Source organism: Babylonia areolata, chromosome 19, assembly GCF_041734735.1.
Source record: "Babylonia areolata isolate BAREFJ2019XMU chromosome 19, ASM4173473v1, whole genome shotgun sequence".
NCBI lineage: Eukaryota > Metazoa > Mollusca > Gastropoda > Neogastropoda > Buccinidae > Babylonia > Babylonia areolata.
The window spans coordinates 27,574,893-27,594,570 of NC_134894.1; the positions used below are offsets into that span (position 1 = coordinate 27,574,893).

The 19,678-nt window shown below is 40.6% G+C and overlaps 1 protein-coding gene across 33 annotated transcripts in view; it reads left to right on the forward strand.

Moving 5' to 3' along the window:
- Window positions 1-15,173: 15,173 nt before the first annotated feature.
- Window positions 15,174-19,678, forward strand: part of LOC143293573 (uncharacterized) — a 128,386-nt gene continuing 123,881 nt past the window's right edge. For all 33 annotated transcript variants that reach the window (XR_013056787.1, XR_013056786.1, XM_076604559.1 and 30 more), the window contains exons 1-2: window positions 15,174-15,283; window positions 18,541-19,331. Coding sequence is in view for 31 of the 33 variants with exons in the window: in XM_076604559.1 (XP_076460674.1) it covers window positions 18,578-19,331 (754 nt within the window). In the remaining 2 variants the exon portion in view is untranslated. The remainder of the gene's footprint in view (window positions 15,284-18,540; window positions 19,332-19,678) is intronic.

The following is a 19,678-nucleotide window of genomic DNA, read 5'->3' on the forward strand; positions in this document are numbered from 1 at the left end:
CTCTCTGCATGTGTGTATTTTCATTATATATCCATGCCACATCGGGTTGTGCCTGTAATGCCACATGTCCGTTATGCCACAGGTCTATTATATAACACTCCTGTAATGCCACAGATCCCTTTAATCGCTATGCTGGTACTGGTGGGTAAAGAGTATCGTAGCACACGGGTGTCATATTCTCACTTGCTGATGGTGGTGGTTTTTTTGTTTTGTTTTTTGTTGTTGTTGTTGTTATTTTTCAGACGAGTTGCCTCTTATGATACAGGTCCGTGTCGCCATAAAAATACCCGTTTTGCGACAGATCCGTCCGTTGTGCGACAGATCCGTCCGTTATGCCACAGGTCCACAAGTTATACTCCGGATTCTTGTGGCATATATGGCCTGTGGCACAGCGGTATGTACCCACCACATCAAGCATTCTTTTTTGCTGGATGTCTTATTTTCGATTTGATACAAATGATTCCTTGCTAATGAATGGACAGATTTTTTTAAAGAGAGAAAACATAACTGATAAACTGAAAAACAAAAACCAACACACACACGCACACACACACACACACACACACACACACACACACACACACACACACACAAACAACAACAACAACAAAAGGAGCAACATGAGATGATCCACACAAACATTGCCACTCTGTCTAAATAAGAAGTGTAGATTATAGCAGAGTAGGCAAATTCATTTTAAACAAATTTACAAAACGATTCTTGCTATTTTGTCAGCAAATCGCCAATGATCTGACCTACGTCATACAGTTTTCAAATGACGATTTCGTCTCCGACCCAAACGCATTATAAGTATTCTGTGGGCTTTAAAACAACGACAATCTCTGTCGTTCACACACAGATTGCAAACTAAGTACCTAGGTCGTTTTAGCGAAAAACAGATTTTTAAATATTAAATTTGACTTTGATAAATTCAAGTGGTTCTTTACATAATGTCCACTTTAGATACTTTTGGTAACCATAGCTTGCTCTCTCTGTTTGAGTCTCTAACCGTCTGTGTCTGGCAGTCAGTCTCTCTCACTTACTGTTAATACATGTGTAATGACAAAATGCAAAAGTCAATACCCCAGGGCTACCCCCGAAAACGGAGTATGGTTGCCTACATGGCGGGGTAAAAACGGTCATACACGTTAAAGCCTACTCGTGTACATACGAGTGAACGTGGGAGTATCAGCCCACAAACGCAGAAGAAGAAGAAGATACCCCAGGGCTGCTTTTATTTTTGGTTTATTACCCTCACTCCCACCGCCCCTCACGGATTATACATATCCCCTTTTTGTGCCACACATCAGCACATACACTTTTCTATTTGATCTAAAAGCTCACTGTTATGTGGGTGGAACGTAAACTGCAGCACGCAAGCAAGCGCGCGTGCACACACACACACATTCACACACACACACACACACACACAGAGAACACGAGACAAAGCTCAGCAAACCTCAGACCCACACGTGTTGATTTCTTGCAGAGGGAGAACGGATGCTGGCCGAGAGGAGGCAGTTCTACAAGCAGCAGCAGCGACAATACAACCAGCGCTACTGGCAGCGTCTGAAGGCAGACCCCGAGAAGTACGCCAAGAGAATTGCCTCCATCAACGAGAAGAGAAGGCTGCGGGCGCTCCGCGAGAAAAAAATGTCACAGTCGTCCTTTCGTCATCCGCACCAGTGAAAAGATAGGAAGTTACGGTGGATTTAATGTCGACACCCATGACACCCGATAAAGCCGACGAGGATATAACACATCCGCAGGAAAGAAGGTTCCTGTCTAACCGACGCTACATTGACAAATATTATTCAAAGAATTGAGATTTAAAATGGGGGTATTGGATAGGCGGCCATATTGTTCCAAATAATTAAAGGGCTGGGACAAGGGGAGAGGGGGAGGGGGGGGGGGGGGGGTACATACGACATTCAGCTCGAAGACTATGTAATGTTGAGGCACAGGCCACTCTATTTAAATGGTTCAACGAGGATGCACGGACTGGGAACTGAAGAGTGGTGTTGGATCAACTAAAGGTAGAGACAGTATCGTGTTAAAAAAAAGAAGAAAAAAAGTCATTTGGGCATACTGTTCAAAGAAGGCTTAATGATAAGGAAGATGGCTTGCAGTAAGGAGAATTGTTGAGGAGGCACAGATAGCGGCCTGCAGAAATCACCGACAGCACCATCATCTGAACGACAGGAACACGAAGACCGAGGCAGCTGTTTTTTCTCATCTCAGGAATGAGGGAGGTGAATGAGAGAACAGGGTGGGGATGGGGTTTCTCCTGTCTGCTCACTGTGTCCGTCATCATCCCGACAACCTCGTGTCCTCACCCAGCCCAGCCTGCGAACAATGGGCAGACAGACAGCGAGTTGTAAAGCACATTTTTACTCCGCTTTTATTTTTTGTTTTTGTTTGTGCAAGAGATTCATCAACAACGATACTTTCTTCTTCGGTTGAGTATTGATTTTGTCAGTGTTTGTAGGCCTGTATTGCGCTGTCATGACAGCCTGGATCTTCTGAACAGTCTTCCACGAGGACTCAGGCAGCTGATATGTGACCTATGAACTTGATGGGTATCTGATTTGTACTAAACTCAAGAACTGTTGCCATCCTAGGAGGATCGGATGTTGTGTTTTTTTTCTGATGCTGCTGCTGTTGTTGTTACACATATTATGCAAACCGTAGCCTAAGGGCCAGGACATCTTCCTGTCTGTGTGTTCTTCATGGACCAGAATACATGCCCTAATTTCTTGTACTAGCTGAACTCAGGTTTGGAAGGCAGACTACTTACAACGACTTTTAGTTTCTAAGGGAAAATCAGAGAGGATCTATTGCTTGGTTAATTAAGGACTCACAGCCAACGAAAATCACAAAGGAAAACAAGCGGTAGACTGCTGTGTAGAGGTGTTCAGTATATTCTGGGACGAATTGTTGGAGTTAAAGCTCAAAGCTATGAAGACTGTGCTTCTGGACGTGAGCAATGTCATAGAATTATACTGGCTCGTTTACTTCCATTTTAGAGTGGGGATAATTTCAGGAAAGTAGGATGTCTGGGTTTGTTTGTTTGTTTGTTGTTGTTGTTGTTTTGCTTTTGCTCTGTTGTTGTTGTTGCTGCTGCTGTTGTTGTTTTGTTCTTGTTGTTTTTTGTTTTTGTTTTTTGTTTGTTGTTGTTTTTTGGGGGGAGGGGCCACGGGGGTTGTTTATATATATATATATATATATATATATATATATATATATATATATATATATAATGTGTGTGTGTGTGTGTGTGTTAGGTGAGGGGATAGAGGGACGAGGGGTGAGGAGGTTGGTGAGTGGAGGGATTGCCATGTCCTGACCACGATAGAATGAGTGCCGGCTTATTTTAATGGGCATAGTTTATATAACTGCTTGGAGAGAATACGGGTTTTTTTTTGTTTGTTTGTTTTGGTTTTGGTTTTTTTGGTTTTTTTGCTTGTTTGTTGTTGTTGTTTTTTTTTTGGGGGGGGGGTCTTTTTCTTTTTATTTGCTCACAATTGCTTAACATATTCAAAGCAATGTGGAAAAGTCTGAAACTTAATTTGTTTATGGCGTAAACAAGCACGCTGACACGCACATGCTCACTCACGGTAAACACACACACACACACACACACACACACACACACACACATGCGCACATACACACACACATGCGCACATATGCAAGCATACATGCACACCGACACAATTTAAAATTTGGTCCAGAACATTTTTGTCCATAGCAGAAATAATCGTAATTGACCTTACTGTATAATACCGCGTATAACTGTCTATCTATATCTATCTATCTACCTATCAGTCTTTGTGTACTAATATTGCTCTTCATTCTGTCGACATCCTGGGTTTTTTTAAAATTTAATATCACAGAAACGTCCTTTTTAAATCACAAACAAAATTATAAAATAATACTTCGAATACCGCTGAAGTGATTGCAGGGGCAGTGCAGGGTCTCCTCATTGTATGGTTGGGAGTTCCGAGATAATTGGCAGCGGCAGTGCACCCAGCTAGCAGAACAATTCTTAGTATTAAGATTTTAGAGAAAAAAAATTGATTCCTGTTTTCGTTCTGGATACAATTGAATGTGCATTGATCGTGACGAATATTGTGAAATCAGAATCCAAACTGTTAACTGTGAAGCGAGGAAGGAAAAAAAAAAACCACAAAAAAAAGAAAGATATTTTTTCTTACTGTTTGTTACTGTGCGTCAAAATAGGGACGAAATATTATACTTTTTTTTAATAATATACTTAAAGGATTGTGAATAAATATTGTCGATCAGCCCTGTTCTATGCGTTCCGGAGAGAGAGGGAGAGAGAGAGAGAGAATTGGGTTTGTTCAGTTTGTGGAGTATTTCAATATTTTATTTATGTGGACATCTTGTTTTTCATTGAAATGTTTTCCCTTCCAAAGGTCTTTCAGTCTGTCTGAGTATATTTTTTCTGTCTGTCTCTGTCTCTGTCTGTCTCTTTCTCTCTGTGACTGTCTTTCTCTCTCTCTCTCTCACTTTCTCTCTTCTTTGACTATCTTTGTTCATCACAACCAGACGAAAGGACAGAAATCGTTTGTTCTCCCTGACATCCCTCACATCAAAATATGATAACCAATCCATCACAGAATGAAACTGATCGTTTGTGAGTGCCAGGAATCGCTGCATCGTCAAGGTGCCATGGTCTTACCATATAACAACCTTGGATAAGCGGACATGGAAGGAGTGATGCAGATGAAAGTACTGTTAGATTTATTTTTACGTTAATCCATCTTTCAGATTTGAATAACTTTCAAGTTCAGTTCATTCACATCAATAACAGAATCAAACTCTGACTGGTACATAATTGTACGCTAATATCTTATGAATACAATGCACATGGTTTGCAAGCAGCCAGTCTGTTGAATAGTGATGGGCATATTGTGGTGTTTTCCATGGTATACAAATTCACTTTAATTATTACACTTGAACATGAACAATAACAATAAAGACAATAACAACACACACACACACACACACACACACACACACACACACACATTCTCTCTCTCTCTCTCTCTCTCTCTCTCTCTCTCACACATTCTCTCTCCCTCCCTCTCTCTTACACTCTCTCTCTCTTCTCTCTTGTGGTATTTCCCATGGTAGACAAAGTCACTTTGATTATGAACATGAACAACAACAATAAAGACAATAACAACAACAACAACAACAACAACAACACACACACACACACACACACACACACACACACGCATCAACATCAACATCAAACGCAACCTGTCGTGTTTTGTGGGCAGTTCTTGTTCCCCGCGATGTAACAATCACAGCATGCAAAATCACTCACGAGTTTCGTTCGTGTGATAGAACCCCTCATCTGGACTTTGGCATGTCACGAAGACGAACGTAACTATCCCGTCATCATGGTGGACGCAATAGCCGAGTGGTTAAAGCTTTGGACTTTCAACCTGACGGTCCCGGGTTCGAATCTCGGCAACGGCGCCTGGTGGGTAAATGGTGGAGATTTTTCCGATCTTCCAGGACAACATATGCGCAGACCTGCTTGTGCCTGAACCTCCTTCGTGCGCAAGTAGAAGATCAAATACGCACGTTAGAAATCCTGTCATCCATGTCAGCGTTCGGTGGGTTAGAACATACCCAACATGCACACCCCCGAAATCGGAGTATGGCTGCCTACATGGCAAAGTAAAAACAGTCATACACGTAAAAGTCCACTCGTGTACATACGAGTGAACGTGGGAGTTGTAGCCCACGAACGAAGAATAAGAATAAGAATAACCCGTCTTCGAAATAAAAATTAACATTAAGTTTTGTCACATTATACCTCTAGCCTATCAATTGTCTAAATTGAGCTTTGTTTCGGTAAGGATTATTTATCACCGTCTTCCATGCTCATCTATTGTATACATTACGAAACATGGTTTCCTTGAGTTTGTTTAGGTCAGGATTATTTGCCATTTATCATCTTTTATAATCACCTATTGTATACCATTCGTTTGTGTATTTCCTATTTCTTCGGTCTCAAGCTGCAAAGTTTGACATGCACTCGACCGTTTCTACTAATGGGCTTTTATGAGTGTCTATTTTTTAACCAACCGTTTAGGCTGACAAACTCCAGATTTGGATGATCTTATGTAAAGAGGTATACAATCAGAATGGTAATAGTAGTAACAGTAAATTTATATTGCGCTTTCAAACCTCACAAAGCGCTTTAGTTCTACAGTGACACGTCAGTCACACACAAACACACACACTGGCACACACACGCCCACGCACACACACACACACACACACACAAACAAACAAAACACACACACACACACACACACACACACACACACACACATCCACGCACACACGCACAAACACGCACAGAAAAAGATGTTCTGTCTCCTTTACACACTTGTTTACATATGCGTCCGACAGATCTTGAAATACCCTTTGTCTTTGCTGGTTTCAGGATGTGACGAGCAGCAGCAGCGACAGAAGGCCCTGAAGCGAAGCTACAATCAGCTGTACTGGAGAAGGCTGCAGGCCAACCCCCACCTGTACGCCATGAAGCTGGCCAGGATGAGGGAGAGGAGCCGTCAGCACAGGCAGCAGGCCAAGGACCTGTCAGCCCCAGCCCACACACAGCGCAGACCGCTGCAGTGAAGCCAGGATTGAGGACCTGATTACAAAAACAGCTGTTGATACAGTGGTTTCAGTTTGCCAGACGAGCAGTCAGGACTTCACCCCGCATCGCCAGCCAGTGCTTAACACTTCCACTGCAGACAGCAAGGGGTCCTCCCTCAGAACACCAGACGGCCTCCCCCCCCCCCTCCCCCACCACCCTCCCATCCGGACAGCCACCAAGGCCTCAACCCCTCGGAAATTAATTCCGTTCAAAATTTAAAGAAAATAAGCGAAAACGTTAAGAGCATAAAAAAAGAAAAGGAAGAGAAGCCGGGGTGGCTGGGGGGAGGGGGGTGGGAGGTGTTTGTCGAACTGATAGTTCATGGACCATGGACATACAGAAAGGGCCTTACTAAACCGATGCCTTGACATTCTCTGCTGTGGCAAATCTGGCCAAGATCCATTGATAATTTCCTTGGAAATTTGAAGGTGGAACAGCAACACCGAAAAACTGCAGTTGTGAATATTAAACAAGGAATAAACACTGTTACGTAATTCAAGACAAAATCGTATAATCAGTTCTGTAATATTTAATTTTGCTTCTTCTTTTTCTTTTCTTCTTCTTTTTTTTTAAATTTTTTTTTTAAGCAGTAAATGGAAAATGAAGACATGCTTTCAGGTTTCGTGTTTGGTCCTTGCTCCGACTGTTCAGTTCTCCTATGTCATTCATTTCTTTTCTCCTTTGCCGGACCATAATGATGAATATACTGCATTAAAAAAACACCCACTCTTCTTATATATTTTGATTACCCAGTGAAAGGAACTGGTGAGAAAATATAATAAAACATATCATATACCTAAATAAGTCTTTTTGTACAAAGAATGAAAGAGAAAAGGAGGAGAAATCAAAAGGGGGCGCGCGCGGCTTGTGTGTGTGTGTGTGTGTGTGTGTGTGTGTGTGTGTGTGTTTTACTCCATGATTCTACTGCTCCTGTCTCTTAATAAAAAATTTTTAAAAAAAGACCCTACTCATTTGTAATTATCTTAACAAAGACTGTTCATTCGCGATAAAGAAATTCGAACCGCAAAATATCTTTGATAAAGTTTCCTCAGCCCGATGCTAACCAACTAAAGTCTTTCCAACCAAATGGTTCCCTATCCCTTGTAATATCTGCCCCGGACAATAGTTTCCTCAATGCCCACCCCTCACGGCTTCTTCTTCCTTCCACTTTCCATTGTTCACAAATTGCCACGAACCTAAAGGTCATGAGTGAAACATCCCTTCTGTCCCAGATCGTCCCTTAATTACTTCTTTGGCTTGGACTTGTGCTGTTAAACCAGGGACCGTACTACGTTCTCTGGTTGAACTCCACACCTTTACATATATGCGCAGATGCATGCATGGCCTTGAGGTAACGCGTCCGCCTGGGAAGCGAGAGAATTGAGCTAACTGGTTCGAATCATGGCACAGTCGCCAGTATTTTCTCCCCCACCACTAGACCTTGAGTTGTGGTCATGACGCTAGTCATTCGGACGAGACAATAAACCGAGGTCCCGTGTGCAATATGCATTTAGCGCACGTAAAAGAACCCACGGCAACAAATGGATTGTCCCTGGCAAAATTCTATAGAAAAATCCACTTCGATAAGAAAAACAAAAATAAAATAAACTACAGGCAGGAAAAAATACACATAAAAAAATGGGTGGCGCTCTAAGTGTTGCGACGCGTTCTCCCCTGGGAGAGCAGCCCGAATTTCACACAGAGAAATCTGTTGTGACAAAAATGAGTTATACAATAGACACATACAGGCAGTGAAACAATACAGATCCTTTGAAAATGGGGGATCAGTTCCGTGCCTGTCCCAAAAAGCTGAGAGCATGAGGTGCTTGGTTTTGTCAGAGCTTGGGGTGAATCTTGGACACAACGGACCAGCTCCAAAGTGCACACACATACGCGCGCGCGCGAAGTACAGAGGATTACTACAAAATAAAAATTTCATACCCGGAATAAACACTTCCAAATGTACAACAGCGTCACATAGAAGCTCGGAAAACAAAAGTTTGTTATTGTTTTTGTTTTTTTAAACCCAAAATGAATATATAAACAATATGTGCAAACTTTATAAACTTACTTACAGCTAAGACCTTATTGACTCATTTGAGCATGTTGCAGTATTAAAAGCGGATTTCGGAGACAAATATTTTGAGGCACATACCTTTTTCGCAACTGATCATAGTCATTATAAAATGGAGCTGATCCCCAATCCCAGAATGTCACAAACCTTACATAACCGTAACTCCCGTGGTATGTCATTGCGTCACGCTATTTCTATGTCCAACTTATGATAACACACACACACACGCGCGCGCGCACACAGAGAGAGAGAGAGAGAGCACCACCACCACATCTGCTTATGGATGAAAGGAAAGAAGCAGGCCTACAGACTCATATATCATGAAAATTTGAAAAAAAATAAAATAAAAAAAAATAAAATTAAAAATATATATATATATATATATATATATTTTTTTTTTTTTTTTTTTTTTTTTTTACAAATGATAAACATAATCATTTTTACAAGTCGAAGAATATCTTGAGAACAAACAATGTGGGGATAATATCCCATTCAAGAAGAGGGGGATAACAAGCATTTTGATGACATGAATGGTATTCACTCAATCTTTTCAAACTGATTTGTGCGGGAACAATTCCGTAGGTAGCCGGCAAAAGCAGTCCACAACGGCATGTCATTGTTTTACGACCCGACGACCATAAAACAGACGAATACAAGTTCCAACAATTACATCAAGTCTCTTTTATATTCTGGGTATTTGACCCAGTCTTGTTAAGACCTCTGCTAGCATATGCTACTTCTCGAAGTTTGCCCTTTTGCTTCTGGTGCAATATAGCACCCTCACCTGTGCCACTAGTGTCACAGTGAAGTTCGAAAGATTTTGCTTTGTCAACACTGGTACAGTGCAAAGTGCCTTAACGAGAGTCTCAAATGCTTCCTGATGTTCCTTCTTCCATTCGTGTGAAATGTTTGACAACAGACTAAACACCTTAGATTGACCACGACCTTCTGTGCACTGACCTCTTCTCTTGGAAATCGGCTTGGAGGGAATATAACCAGCTGTAATGTCATGAAATGGCTTAGCTAACAGTGCAAAGTTAGTAATGAACTTCCTTTCGAATCCTGCAGATCCACTGAATGGTTTTACATATTTCACTGTCCGTGGAATAGATTAATTCTGAGCACCTTCACCTAAAACGGATGTGGACAAATACTTTCTACAGATGATTGTGATGAAGCCAAGATGCCGCACTATACGCTAGATGCCCCGAATGTACACATTTCTGTGTCAAGTTTCAAACTGAACTTCCGAAGCCTCTCCAATGCCTATATTGTACATCTCCAAAGTTTGTGAATGTATCAGTACACCATCATGGAAAACAAGCAACTCCGCCAGTGTCATGTCAGCAAGCACCTTCTCAGTGTTGCTTGTGCATTTTTCTTACCCACACTCATGCGTTCAGATTGATACAGGCCAAAGGAGTGGTAAATCCCGAAACCTTTTTGGCCCGTCTGTCATGCTGACTTTATAACTCACTCCCTGCTAATTACCTGTTATCAAGTGATGAGAGGGAGAGCATTCCCTACTGATTACCGCTATACGCGTTCTGACATTCAAAAGTTTCCACGCCTCATACAGGTGAGAATGGACAATGCTGAATGGGTCTCCTGTCTTGCCTTATTAGCATAGCAAAACATCAGACCACTGGTATTGGCCAATCTTTGCTTGTCACTGAGGTTTCAAGCTATTTTTATTCCAACCTAGACTGAGTGACTGCACGTGTGACAATGGCCTCTCAGGCTCAAACACGTTATTCTCGACAGAGACAAGAAATTCGTGCTTTCAGCTTACAAGCTCAAAGGGATGGCTTTGACTTGGAAGGGGATGGAGAAAGGAGAGTTTGTTTGGTCCATCAGAAGGAGGGCAATGTGTATTGGACATTGAAACTGGTGTGAGTGACAGGGGAAGGGGGAGGGGCAGTAGATGTGGCGAGTGACAAGCAGTTGGAATGGAGAGGGTGATTGGTGGTGAATATGCTAATGAACCACTGGCTGTTGAAACAGAGGAAGGGTTTATTTGATTGATGTTTCTTTTCCAACACTTCCATCATACATGGGGCAAGACACACCAGACAAAAGTTACAAGGCATGACAGACCACGCCCCCCCCCGCACCCCAAAAAAAACCCCTCGCGCTGAAGTAAGTTCACTTGCAGTTTGGAGAGGCTCCCATTAATTCATCATTTACACTCTAATGGGATTCTAAGAGTGAGATTTGTGGAAAACAATGCTTTTTTCATGAATAGTGCAGACTTCACCTATACAAATTTTATACCACCCTCATATTTTACGTCATGAAAAAATACCATTTTTTACCTCATGCTGTACATAAAGCATTTTAGAAGCTAGAGTTATGATACATTGTGCTGTCTTTGATGCCTCAACAATTGTGTGTCCAAATTTCATGAGACTGTATTAATTCATTATTTTTGAACTTTTTTTGTTTAACCTATACAAACGCCCAGTACACTGAGGAATGCGCGCTTACAAATCGCCCAGTAAGGAGTGAGATAAGCTTTCGACAGATCAACACTAGTGAAATACTTGGCACCACCAAGAGTGATGAAGTAGGTTTTGCATCCAAAAGTTCTTGCATATGTTTTTTGGCATCCTCATAGTCATGAGGGGAATAGGTCTGAATCGTCAACGAATGAATGGGCCAGGCTCCAGTTCTACTTCATGGAGAACAGCAATTGTATGCCCAATAACAAATTCTAGGTTCATTTACGAATTATTGGTGGAGACAAATGAGCAAGCGGGCAGGTGCGAATATTGCTCACAGGGAAAAACTTGTATGTACAGTTGTTGGTTTTTTTTGTTTTTGTTTTTTCTTGTTGTTGTTTGTTGGTTGTGTTTTTTTGTTGTTTTTGTTGGTGTTTTTTTTAATCTTCGGTCCACATCTCACAAAACCACTCCCCGCCCCACATCACCCCCTCCTCTCCCCACCCCTGCCTTTCCCCAACATTTCAGTTCCTTCCCCGATAATCTTTTTCCCACGCACGTCTGTCCTTACACATGAACACACACGCGTGTGTTAACGTTGTTAACTTTAGAATTACAAAAGAACTAGGGATGATTGGTAACGACATGAAATGTCAGACTGATGACACACAAGACTTTATCATACTTTGTGCCAAATTTTTCCTTTGTAAATGTAAAATACAAAATGTCACTCCAGAGTTTGTGGTTTTTAGACAATATCTAAAAAAATAAATATTTAACAGAAGAGTATACAGTTAGGTTAAATATGCAGTATATAGAATTTCAATACAAGTGGAGTTTCTGCAAAGCGTTCATCGATGTACAAAATAGTAATCTGAGAACGTAGATGTCCATTCTTGGTCAGCTTACGAAAGTAATTCTCATCCAGTTTTGATCCTTATTTTTTGGGCATAATTGTGCATTCTGTTTTTATGGGGTTTTGTTGTTGGGTTTGTTTTTTTGTGGTTGTTGTTGTCGTTTTTGTGATTTAATAGGGTTTTCCTTTTTCTCATTTCATTTATTGTTGTCCGTGTAATCAAAAACAAAATATAAATTCGGGAAGCGTGTGAAGAGGATGGGGCTGAATTAATTCTCCTGGTTTACAGAAGGCAGCCATGAAGGGCGTTATTTCGGTTGTGCTTTTGTTTTTGTATTTTGTTGTTATTTTTTCTTTGTATGCACATGATCAAGTGATATATTGGCATATATGTGGGAACATACATATGTAATTGAGGAAAGAAGGGAATAACCCAAACAAACTATTGTGTCCATTCATAATGTGAACATAACACTCATTGACTGTTTGCTTTATGTGGTATGTAAGTGTGTTTATTTAAATGACATTACTACACACGTTTACACAAACACAGTAAGTCATTTAAAAACACTGACATACCATCACAAATGCTGAAGACTAAGTACGGCAAGAAACTGATGTCCATCATATAGACGTCAGACAGATACTAGGAGACCTTCGTCAATGTAAGTCAATGTAATAGAATTAACGCTTCCTGAGTTGTTATTTAAAAAAAATCGTTAACCCCCCCCCCCAAAAAAAAAAAATCTAGGTTCATGTTTAACAAAGACATCATGGCACAACTGAAGGTTTTTTTGTTTTATGTTTGTTTGTTAGTTGTTGGTTTTTTTCAAACTGGCGGCACAGGCCACTCTGGTGGAGCATCATTCAACATGAAATCTAAACTTCAGATTATGATAAGAATCTGTGCCAGTTATAGAATTTTCTATTTGGACATGACAGGGGGAAAAAAGAAAAAAAAGGGGAAAAAAAAAGAAAAAAGAATGAGGTTTAGCACTCTCACCATTTTTCACACTCTCACCACTGAGTCTGTACGATTTCGAATTTTGTCAAACATGTTTGCGTTCTCACCGTATTCAAGAATGTCACATGATATAGCGGCATCTTGGTTTCCGAACACGGAACGGATGACACTTGCAACTGCATATTCTGCATCAAAACAGCACGCCAGCAATAATCTGTTGTTGTTGTTTTTTTTCCAGATAAATGTTATGATCTAAAAAAAACTGTGCAGTTAGACATGAACATGAAACAAGTCCACACACAGAATGCACTCTTGCACTGATAACACCTCAGTAGTAGACCCTCAGGTAAGGCGTCTGTTGACATGAAACAAGTCCACAGAATGCACTCTTAACACTGGTAACACCTCAGTAGTAGACCCTCAGGTAAGGCATCTGTTGGTTCTTGAATCTGTGGTGCAAGACACAGTCACAGTTTAGTAAACTCTTCGACATCCACTGTTTGACCAGCGTATGTGGTATAACAGTGTCTCTCAGTATTTCGTACACGTACTGACCACAATTTTCCTGTGTCAGTTTCAGTTTCAGTTTCAGTAGCTCAAGGAGGCGACACTGCGTTCGGACGAATCCATATACTGGCGCTACATCACATGTGCCAAGCAGATGCCTGACCAGCAGCGTAACCCAACGCGCTTAGTCAGGCCTTGAGGAAAAAAAGAAGAAGATAAATACACACAAAAAAAGAACTACTACTACTAATAATACTAATATGTATTAGGCGCAAAAACTTGAAGTCAACTATAAGCGTACAAACCCCCCCCCAAAAAACAAACAAAAAAAAACAACAACAACTAAATAAATCAATCAATAATAATAATAATAATATAATTTTAGAAAAAAAAGAAAAAAAAGAAAAAAAAGACATCAATGATGATAAATAAGCAAATAAATGTAAAAAAATACAAACACGCATTCAAACATGACACATATGCATAACAGATATGCACTAAACATGCAGTGTCAATGGTCGTTAAGCCGGCTCACAGAATACCTCAGTATACATAAAGGTCGCTTCACAACTTGATTGAGACAATTCTTTCCCTGTTTTCTTTCCAAGTTAATGAAAAACATTCGTACCAATAATCAGGGCTACTCTGCGAGAGTAGTAATCTGTAGTTTCACAACAAATGTACCTGACATTTAGTCTGTAGGATCGCCCGTGCACTGAACATGTGTGAGGCGGAAGTTCACAGTGTACAATTCCAACATTGGTATCTTCCGTCCTCCCGGCCGCACATGAACTGTGTAAATCTGTTTCTAAATTTGTCAGTGGCAAATGTGACAAGTCTGTCAGTACTAGTACGAAAAAAAGTTCAGAAATGGCAGTAAGGGAACCAAAATGTAACATGTACGGGGTGAAGGCAGATGAAAACAATCAATTAAGGGACAATTTTGCACGCCTCATGTATCTGAAATATGTAAATCTATAAATCTAAATTTATCAATGGCAAATGCCTGTGAGAAATACATATATTTTCACCAGAAATGTTTTTTTAACTTCTCATTTTATTAAAAAAAAAAACCCAAAAAAACAAAACAACCCCCCCCCCCCCCCCCCCCCCCCCCACACACACACAAAAGAGAAGAAAAAGAACAACAAAAAACCCCAAACAAAACAACAACAAAAAACAACAACAACAAAACACCACTACCAACAACAAAAACAACAACAAACAAACAACTATGAATTGCAACAGAGTAGAAAACAGAAATATGAAGCAAAATAAGAAAGTGTTGCAACACACACACACACACACACACACAAAGGAGCAGGGCATGCCTGCTGGTCAGGTCTTGAGGGCCTGCCAAATGCTGCTTCGGAAAATATTCATATAATCTTAAAAAAGAAAGAAAGAAAGAAACACACACACACACATAACGACAACAAAAACATGTAGATAGATTTGAATTCAAATATTCGGTACTTATTGTTGTCGCAAAAGACCCAATCACCAACCCCACCATCCCACTGAGATATATTTATACAATGTATGTCTGTGCACCATCTCCACCAGACAAAGAAGACGCGTCCTCGTGCCCTGTTTTGGTATTCAACCAATCAGACAAAAGCGGTAGGTGACCGAAGGCTGCTGGGATATGTGCTTGTGATTGAGGTTGTACGGAGTTCTATCCTGTTTAAATCACGAAGCATCAACACTTGTTTACTGCGTCGTTAGAAAGGTGGGTGTTTTAAAGATATTTTTTCAGATCATGTGTTTGATCCACGTTCATCAAAAGTGTTTCGACTGTTTACATTGCTGTGGGGCTGAGGGTTTTTCTGTAGTTGGCGGTCCCCATGATGGCGGCCATATTAGTTAAAAAGAAGTCCCGGCTTGCTGGACTTCGTTGCGTTTCTCTGAGGCTCGTAAACGCTGTAGGCCTTCTTGTTGTCTCGATCATATTGAATAGATTGATATAGCACATTTCTTTGGAACAATTATATTTGGCTGTATGTTGGAACTCGTTATTTTGCGCTCATTTCGACATATGCATCTGCACCATTGGAAACAGTCCACCGGGGCACGTGCAAGCATAATGCAGAACTATTGTCCTTTGAAAGCATTAGTCATAAAGGCAATCAAAGAACTATTGTCCTTTGAAAGCATTAGTCATAAAGGCAATCAAGTGGTGAGGCTAATTAACGTTTCTTGTATTTTTTTAAATTTGCTTTGTTTTGCTGTTTCATGTTAAAGGACCAACATCAGTTCGCTGCTTCAGTGCTTGTTACGTGATCCATTGAATGAATGATTGATTGCCACATTTTTGCTTCCCCAATCCCACCGAACGCATCGGCGATAGAAACGGTGAATTTCGGGATCTCTGACATGCATATTTGTGTTTGAGAAGACCATCACGAAAGACTTATGGAAACTCTTAAGTAGATCTGCACATCCGTTGAACTGGGTCTTCTTCTTTCCGTTGCACTACCAACATCGACTTGCCGATGACTCTGTCGTGGTTCATGCATGCTGGGTATTGTCGTGTCTCCATAACCCACCGAACACTGATATGGATTACAGGATCTTTAACGTGCGTATTTGATCTTCTGCGTGCGTATACACACGAAGGGGGTTCAGGCACTAGCAGGTCTGCACATATGTTGACCTGGGAGATCGGAAAGATCTCCACCAAGTCCATTTACCCACCAGGCGCCGTTACCGTGATTCGAACCCAGGACCCTCAGATCGAAAGCCCAATTTTTAAACCACTCAGCTATTGCGCCCGTCAGGTCTGGGAGAGAAGAAAGATATCCACTTTTTACTTCCACTAGTTCCAGTTTTGCTCGTCTGTAATTACTATGCAGTGTCTATATTTTAATTAAATATAACACAAAACCGACAGTAACAAGATTGGAAGTAAACTCCATAATCTCATTGATTGTGCCCATCATCATGTCGTTGTCATATGTTCTCATTGTATTCATAACAACCAGATAATGATATGAACACATGCACATAATAGAGAAATTACTGGACATTAATATTCAATTTCTCAACTTCAAGTTATTGAATTTTTTTCTTCTTTTATCTGGAACTGGAATTACCTGATTCCTCAAATTCTTGTTTATTTTTTTATGGAATAGGAATTCCTAGACTTTCTCCCAAGAAAACGGGAATGATTATAAAGACAGTACAGTGTCGAGTTGTTTATGCAGTTACATCAGTAGTAGACAAGGACATTATGTCTTGGCTTCAGAATAACAAAAAAGACATTTTACTTTAAGGCTTACTACAGTTGGTTTGTTTTGAGCTGTCACAGGACACTCACTGAGTCACTCAGGCATTAGGGAGTCCTCATGTTGTTCTGAGTCCAATTAGTTGCTTGTCATGAAAGCATTCTTTCACACAAACACATTGCACACTGCCTAACAATCAGTTAACACACACACACACACACACACACACACACACACACACACACACACACACACACACACACATATGTGAAACACACACACACACACACACTAGCTTGCACATTCACATGTGCAGAGAGAGAGAAAAGGCGAGAGGAGTGAACCACCGAAAACGAAAAGCTGTTTGTTGATCCTGCCACAAACTAATTCTTTTCCATTGAGGTGCATGATAACCAGATTGCGAAAGTTCTGCACTTATCACATGTGCATCTCTGACATACTGCAGCTGTTTTAGATTATTTTCTCCCATAAACATTGATAAGTGCTGCCTTTCTTTTTCTGTGGTTTGTCCCATTTTGAAGCTGATTGAAGTCAGCTGATGCATAAACAGTCTTTTTGTCTTGTTTTCATTTTGAAGCATCAAATCCAGATATCTAGAGACATTTTGATTTCAAACTGGACACAGAATACTTGACAAGCCTCGCTGTTAGTGTACCAGAAATTGGCTACAATTTCCTGTAAAGGGAGATGAAGAGAAAGTTATGAACTTTGCAGCAGTTGCCCACATCACAAAGATAATATCCTGACTGAAAACTAGTGAAACGAGAAGCAAGTACTGTTGTGTGATGGAGCTCATGCACATTTCAGTCAATTCTGATTTTTAAGTGTGTCCCATAGACTTCCTAGCCAAAACTGTAGACTGTAGTGCATCCTTTCTCATTTTATAGACCCACACATGTGCGTTAGTGGAAGCCCTGTTACAGCTAGTTCGATTGAACTTGAAGATTGATCTTTCCTAGCTCACCTAGCCTCTGTGAGTCTATCACACACACGCGTGTAAGCATGAATGCATTTATATTATCTCTCACAGTTGCACACACACACACAGTCAGGTGAAACGGAAAGCATTGTCATGTGGTAATGTGCTGGACAAGAGAGCATGTGTCTACAGGTTTGCTTCCCATATGGACCAGGACCTTGAGAGTTGAGTGGTCTGGGTCCTGTCCGTTAAATGAGACAATTGAGTGAGGTCACGTGTGCAGGATGTGCTTAGTGCATGTAAAAGAACCCATGGCAGAATTTGTAGAAAAACCCACTTTGATAACGATACCAGTACACTTGCAGTAAATGAAAAAAATAGTTGTGATGGATTGTGGTGATACATGTTACTTTGGGGATAGAAGCCTGGATTTCTCACAGACAAACCTCTTGGGACAAAAAGTATTACAACACTTGTATGTGTACACACACACACACACACACACACACACACACACACACACACACACACACACACAATCTTGGACGACCACTGACTGTCACAGTGTTAGTGTTACAGTTTTAGTGTCAAGTATTACAGTGTTACCATCATTGTGCTTTGCAAAATTGCATCTAAATTTTAATTTGATGGAAAGTGCCAGATTATTTCAATAAAATTGATGTCAAGTTATTCTATCAGTATTTAAAATTAAATTATTCAGCTTCATATTAACCCCCCACCACCACTTTTTTTCTTTTCATTTGTCAAATTGAGCTGACATTTACATTTACCTCTGATATTCTTCTGTCTGATATTTTGCAGATTTTCACCATCGTCTTGGAAAGAATTAATTGAAAACATGGATGAAGACTCCTCAACAAAGTTCATTGGGTCCCTAACCAAGTTCCTGCAATCTCTATGCAATGGTTATGTGGAGTTCCAGCGAGGAGTGGAGCTTGTCGGGCACATCTACCTCAGTATCGACACAGGAGAAAAAGTGGACTATATTCTGCATGAAAAAGTCAGCAAGAATGATGAAAATTCTGTCACCTTTGTTAGTAACAGCTTCCATGCTCAGCCCACTGACAAAAAGACCGTTTCAGATAAAGACAAAACTTGCAAGTCAAATACAAGAAATTCCAAAGATTCAGATGACGATGATGATGATGATGATGATAATGACATTATGATTGTGGATCAAACTGAAGTACCAGGGAGCACAAACTCAGGAACAATTCCTAGAGGGGGAAAACATGTGGGTTCTTCGGGTCCAGGTAGAGGTTCAGTAAGTCATCAGGGCAGCATCAATCCTGTGTCTTCTCCACAAAGAAATAGGCAGCTGTTGGGAGGACCGTCGGCGACAGTGACCAGTCAAGACGTGCCGCAAGACAACATTAACATGGGGAATGTGAAATTAGAACAGTTATCAACGGATGAACTTTTGTCATTAGCATCACATGTTGAAGGAGGATCATCACACAATTCCCCAATGATGGGTCAGCATGGGGGACCAGCGAGAGTGAAACGTAGCAGTTCCCTTGGAGACACAGCTGGACAGCCTGTCTGGATAAAACAGGAAATGCCAGATGATGTTCAAGGAGGGCCTGATACAGGTTTGAAGATTGACTGTTAGAACTTATTGTTGCTGCAGTTTAAATAGAATTAAATGCCAACGGAAGTACAAATAGTGTTCAGCAGAAATACATGCACTTTTGAGTTTGATTCAGTCACATTCTGACAGTGTGTCATTTTCTTTTATTTTAATTATTGTCAAATAATATTTTGGTTAACATTTATATCTAACATTTCATTTTGTGCATTGTAATTGGGACTAGACATTCATATTGGAAAGTGTAAGTATTAAAGAAGAATCATAGCTTGTGGACTGGTACACATCTGCTGGAACTGTTGATGCTGAAATAGTTAATGAAAAAGAAAAAGAAAAGAAAAAAGCATGCAT